This window comes from Benincasa hispida, chromosome 1 (genome assembly GCF_009727055.1).
Source record: "Benincasa hispida cultivar B227 chromosome 1, ASM972705v1, whole genome shotgun sequence".
NCBI lineage: Eukaryota > Viridiplantae > Streptophyta > Magnoliopsida > Cucurbitales > Cucurbitaceae > Benincasa > Benincasa hispida.
The window spans coordinates 8,292,419-8,298,911 of NC_052349.1; the positions used below are offsets into that span (position 1 = coordinate 8,292,419).

General features: G+C 42.0%; 1 protein-coding gene and 1 non-coding gene across 2 annotated transcripts; one reads left to right on the forward strand and one right to left on the reverse strand.

Moving 5' to 3' along the window:
- Window positions 1-485: 485 nt before the first annotated feature.
- Window positions 486-956, reverse strand: LOC120075788. The gene has a single exon (XM_039029465.1). It carries the CDS (start codon window positions 954-956, stop codon window positions 486-488), a length of 471 nt encoding a protein of 156 aa, XP_038885393.1.
- Window positions 957-5,153: 4,197 nt separating this feature from the next.
- On the forward strand, window positions 5,154-5,257 carry LOC120070387. Its single transcript, XR_005479882.1, has one exon. It is a non-coding gene; the product is annotated as a small nucleolar RNA R71 (small nucleolar RNA).
- Window positions 5,258-6,493: the final 1,236 nt, after the last annotated feature.

The window sequence follows — 6,493 nt, forward strand, 5'->3', positions numbered from 1 at the left end:
TGAAGGAAACGGAGAGGCTAAGGGTTTTTTTTTTTCGTTTCAGAGAGCTCGAGAGTGAATAAGAGAGAAGAAGGAAATGAACCGTTCGATCGTTTTATAGGCTGAGAGAGGGTTAGTGGGCTGACGTCAGGCAGCGCCTGACGTCTGTAATAAATGTAAAGCTGAAGAGATGTCTTAGGTTTCTAAGAACTCGAGTGCTTTTGTATTCTCGAGACGCGTACCTTCATCTGGGCCATGCGTTAAACTTGAGTCTAACACGTCCATTATTCCCAACTCGATTATACACAACTTTTAAAAAGAAAACAAGTAAAATTTCTAATTTATAAAGGCAGAAACAAAGAACAATCAACCTTGAAATCATAGGCAGACAAACAAACCAACAAACTCAAATGCATTATAAAATACAGAATGCAAAAAGACAAGGATAAAGGAAGCGTCCCTGGAATATATGGCGATGCGAACGCAGGGATACTTCAACGCAGGCCTCAGCTGGCTTCGCGTAGTGTGAGAGATGACTTTTGACGTTCCAGTCCATCTTCAAAGTATGGCTTTACTCTTTGGCCATTTACTTTGAATGCGTTGGTGCCATCCTCTCGTATTAATTCCACTGCTCCATATGGAAAGATTGTCTTAATGATAAAGGGTCCTGACCACCTGGATTTTAACTTCCTTGGAAACAAATGCAGACGTGAATTGAACAATAGAACTTTTTGGCCACCAACATGTTCTTTCTTACTGATGCATTGGTCATGCCAATGCTTTGTCTTCTCTTTGTCTAGCTTGTTGTTCTCGTATACGTTCAATCGCCACTCCTCGAGCTCATTGAGCTGAAGTTTGCGTTGAGCGCCCGCGGCGCCCAAGTTCATGTTTAGCTTCTTAACTGCCCAAAACCCCTTGTGCTCCAACTCTGAAGGTAATTGACAAGCTTTTCCAAATACAAGAGAGTATGGAGACATACCTATAGGGATTTTGTAAGTAGTCCTGTAAGCCTAGAGAGCTTCATCCAGCCTTTGTGCCTAGTCCTTCCGCATTGCATTGACGACTTTCTCCAGGATAGATTTGATTTCTCGATTGGATACTTCTGCTTGACCGTTTTTTTGTGGGTGGTAGGCAGTAGCGATCTTGTGCCTAACATTATATTTTGCAAGTAATTTAGAAATGATACAATTAATGAAGTGTGTACCTTTATCTCTTATCAAGGCTCTTGGTGTTCCAAATCGCGTGAAAACGTTCCTGGTAAGAAACTTGGAAACAGTGGACGCATCATTCCTAGCACAGGCTACTGCTTTTACACATTTTGACACATAGTCTACTACAAGCAAGATATACTGTTGGCCGCAGGACAAAGGAAAAGGTCCCATAAAATCAATACCCCAAAAATCAAATAGATCAACTTCGAGAATATTGTTCAAGGGCATTGCGTCCCTTGAAGAAATATTTCTAGTGCATTGGCGGGGGTCACAATTACGAACAAACTCCTTGGCGTCTTTGAATAGGGTGGGCCAGAAGTATCCGCTCTAAAGAATCTTCGCAGCGGTTCTCTGCCCACTAAAATGACCTCCGTAAGGAGAGTCATGACACTCAGCTAAGATGTGTTGTGTCTTCTCCTCCAGAAAGCATTGACGCATTATGAAGTCAGGGCCTTGCTTATATAGAAACGGTTCATCCCAAAAATAAAACTTGCTGTCATGTATTAATCGTTTCTTTTGCTGAGAGTTGAAGTTCCCATGTAATTTCTTGGTAGTTAAGTAATTGACGATGTCTGCATACCAAGGTTCCCTGCCTTCAACTCTAAACAAGCTTTCATCAGGGAATGCATCCTTGATTTCACTTTCTTAATCTTGTATTTCTTGATGTTTTAGCCTTGACAGGTGGTCAGCCACCTGGTTCTCGGTTCCCTTTCTGTCCTGAATATCTATATCAAACTCCTGTAGCAGTAGCACCCATATTATCAATCTTGGCTTCACGTCCTTTTTGCTCATCAGGAATTTTATGGTTGAGTGATCGGTATATATGGTGGCTGACACACCAACTAGGTAAGATCTAAACTTTTCAATACCAAATACTACAACTAACCTTTCTTTTTCAGTGGTGGTGTAGTGTTCCTGAGAGTCATTTAGTGTTTTGGATGCGTAAGAGATGGGATGTATCAAATTTCCCTTCTTCTACCCTAACATTGTTCCTACTGCCACATCACTCACGTCGCACATGAGAAGAAAGCGTTGCATCCAGTCCGGTGCTATTAGTACTGGAGCTGTCGTCAACGCATACTTTAAGGTTTCAAACGCGTCAGTGCAGTCTTCATTAAAATCATAGGGCCAGTTTGCCTCTAGTAACGTGCTCAGAGGTCGCGCAATCTAAGAAAATCCTCTAACGAATTGTCTATAGAAGCCAGCATGCCCTAGAAAACTTCGTAACGTTTTAACATTTGATGGTGGTGGAAGTTTTGCTATGACATCTATTTTGGCTTCATCTACTTCTAGGCCAACCTTAGATACTTTGTGCCCTAAGACAATTCCTTCAGCCACCGTGAAGTGATATTTCTCCCAATTCAGCACCAAGTTTGTTTCCTCGCATCGAGCGAGGATGGCCTCTAAATTATCTAGGCATGACTGGAATGAGTCTCCAAGGACTGAAAAATCGTCCATGAAGACTTCAACGGTCTTTTCTAGGAAGTTAGAGAAGATAGCCATCATACATCTTTGAAATGTCCCATGTGTGTTACACAGCCCAAAAGGCATGCGTCTGAATGTAAATGTTCCAAAGGGATGGGTAAATGTTGTCTTCTCCTGATCTTCCGGATCTATCAAAATCTGGTTATAACCATCAAGAAAGCAATAAAATTCTTTGCCCATAAGTCTGTCAAGCATTTGATCGATGAAAGAAAGGGGGAAATGGTCTTTTTTAGTTGCCGCATTGAGCTTCCTGTAATCCATACAAATGCGTCAGCCCGTGACAGTCCTCGAGGGTATGAGTTCATTATTGTTGTTGACTATCACAGTCGTTCCCCCTTTCTTAGGAACGCATTGGACTGGACTTCCCAACTACTGTCGAATATAGGATAGATGACTCCCGCGTCCAACCATTTTAAAATTTCTTTCTTGACCACTTCTTTCATTATGGGGTTCAGCCTTCTTTGAGGCTCGATTGACCCCGACTTCCCTTCTTCCAGCCTAATCTTATGCATGCAATAAGATGGACTAATGCCACGGATATCTGCAAGCGTCCAGCTTATTGCACGCTTGTGCTTTTTCAGCATCTACAAAAGAGATTGCTCGTTAGGCTCTATAAGATTTTCGGAAATGAACACAAGTAAAGTGTTGTTGGCTCCAAGGAATGCGTATTTTAGGTGTCCAGGTAACTGTTTCAACTCGAGTTATGGTGGTTCCTCAAGTGATGGACGTGTTGGTTTTGTCTTCCGCTCACTCAGACTTGGCGGCTCTGATTCTTTTAAGTTCTCCAACGCGAGGACCTTACATACATGGGTCTCTTCTTCAGGCAACTCAATACTGTTTAGATGACAATCTTCACTATCTGGGAACTTCAATGCGTTGAGCACATTAAAATTCACCTCTTGATTAACTACGCGCATAGTCAATTCGCCTTTATACACGTCAATTAAAACTTTCCCAGTAGGTAGGAAGGGGCGTCCAAAAATAATTGGTACCTTCTTATCTGCTTCATAGTCCTAGATAATAAAGTCTGCTAGGAATATGAAGTTGTCAACCTTTACCAGAACGTCTTCAATCTTTCCTTCTGGGTACTTAATTGTTCTCTCAGCAAGCTGAAGAGTAACAGAAGTGGGTTGTGCTTCGCCAATTCCTAGTTTCTTAAAAATTGAGAGTGGTATGAGATTAATGTTGGCTCCCAAATCGCACAACACATGACCCACATCCAATCTTCCTATCGAGCAAGGAACTGTGAAGCTCCCAGGGTTCTTCTGCTTCTTTGGTAGACTGTTGCTTACTAACGTATTGCACTCCTGCGTTAGCGCGATTACTTCATTCTCACTGACTCTTCTTTTCTTTGTCAATATGTTCTTAAAAAATTTGACATATGTTGGCATCTGCTCCAAGGCCTCTATAAGTAAAATGTTGATATGCAACTGCCTTAGAAGCTCAAGAAAGCGCTTGAATTGTTGTTCATCATTCTTTTTCATCAGACGTCTAGGGAATGGTGCATTCAGTGGCACCTCAGGCTTTCCCGCGTTGGACGTATGGGTTCTGAATGGCTTGTAGTCTCAGACATTTTTTCTTCTTGATCCATTGAACGTGTGATGCATTCTTTCGAAGGACTACTGTTTCTTGGATTCATTTTTCTTTCTTCAAGAGCTTTTCCACTTCGCAACCTCACCGCGTGACATTGCTCCTTCCCATTGTTGTTTCCAGGCATTTCAGTATTGCTAGGTAGAACTCCAGGTTACCTGCTTTTCAACTCGCTCGCTATCTTCCCTACCTAGATTTCCAGGTTTCTGATAGATGACACCTGGCTTTTCAGCAACGCGTCATTCTAGCCTATGTATTCCTTCAATAGGTTTTCAAGTGGAGATCCTGAGCTCGACGTCTGTCCTTCTCTATTAAAGGGTTGTTGATGTGGCTGATGCATTTTTTGAAATGCAGGTGGCGGTCCATTCCTTTGCTGTTAGTTCGCCCCTGGGTGGTACTCTTGATGATTTCCTCCTGTCCAAGAAAAATTTGGATGGTTTCTCCATCCAGGATTATTTGTATTGGAAAATGGGTTGTCTTTAATGAAACATACTGACTGAGGATTCTTTGGGCAATCCACATAGGAGTGAGGATCTCCATACCATGGGCTGCCCAAACGCCTTTACCTGATTCATCTTTTGCTGATTTGATGCATTTCCTAGCGTTATGTTCTACAAAAGGCTGGTCATCGTAGCCACTTGAGCAAAAAGTGTAGCTATTGCATTGGAATTGATAGAATTAACGTTCTAAGATCTCTTCTTCCTGTCAGCTCTTCCATCATACGTATTGTCCACCCATTTCATGTTGTGTTTAGCAATGCGGTCTAATATCTCTTTAGCCTCAGTGTAAGATTTGTCCATAAGTCCACCAGTCGCTACTATGTCTACTGCCATCTGTGATGCTCAATTCAATCCTCCATAAAATGTCTCCATTTGGATAGTTAGTGGTAGTCTATGGTTCGGGCCATTCTTGTCCAAACCCTTAAAACGCTCCCATGCGGCGCTTAAGGTTTCAGCTTCTTCTTGTTCAAAGTTCATAATCTCTCGACGCCTTCTCGCGTTGGTGGTAGGTGGGAAGTATTTTTGCATAAATTTTTCCACCAACTTCTCCCAGGTGGTGATTTCACCAAGCTCCAATGAGTTCACCCATTGTTTTGCGTCATCACGCAAAGAATAGGGGAACAAAGACAGCCTGATCGCCTCTGGGGTGATTCCAGGAATCACAAATGAATTACACGTTTCCAAAAAATGCTTCATGTGGGCATGAGGATCTTCACCACGACCACCCCCAAATTGTCCAGCAATTTGACATTTAGAGCCATTACAGATTCAATCTCGAACCTGGTCCCGTCTGGCGTTGGGTAGATGATTCCTGGAGAGAAATCATATAGTACAGAGGACGTGTACTCTCTCATAGGACGCGTGCTACTATTCACCATTAGGATTGGATTATGTGCAGCATGAGCTAATTACTGAGCTAGTTGTTGATTTTCCTGTTCTTCCGCCATTGCTCGTTGCTTGTTCTATTGTCTGAGAAATTGCTGCCTCAACCTTCGACAACGGTTAGATCGGTTCCTACGCCGGAAGGTCCTTTCAATCTCAGGGTCATATATGAGTTCAGGAGTGCTCTCCCTGCTTATAAATGTTCACAAGCTTAGGCTTAGCTTGTAATACTCCTTCGACCGAAGTGTTCCTACAACAGAGACAAACAAAATTCTTGGTTAGTCTTGTATCTGAATCCCCAGCAACGGCGCCAAAAACTTGTTCGTTGCTATCATAATTCGAGCAGGGAGTGTATTGTATAAAATAAGTTGGAAAAATAGGTGTCAAGTATAAATGGTGCATTGATGCTGTGATGCGTTTAAGTAGTTAAAATGCGTTGATGCGTTAGAGATATGCAATCAGAACACACAACACTCCTATTAATGACATTCAAGTTTTCCTAAATCAGACCCAAGTATAAATCTAATTTAGGTTCCTGGCAAGTCCAGGGTCGAACTCAGGGATTCAGTTAAACAAATGCAGACCTTGTGTTGTATCTATTATAGGGGTTTTCCTAAATGAATGAGAGATATGTTATTTACACTAAAGTGTTGTGCCTGTGCAAGGAGATACAAAAGAGTTGAGTGGTGACTGATGGATCATGCAAAAATGGAGTTTAATGTAAATGGTATGCGTCGGTTTAAGATGAGTGTACACAAACCAAAATGTGATGTGGATGAGATGGACTGGTTTGCTTATCTTTTGTTCATGCGTTAGACTTTACTCAACATTTCTTAATGTGAATAA

Excerpts from the sequence above, each read along its gene's own strand:
- LOC120075788 (XM_039029465.1), bottom strand. The coding sequence starts at position 956 with ATGTCTCCATACTCTCTTGTATTTGGAAAAGCTTGTCAATTACCTTCA.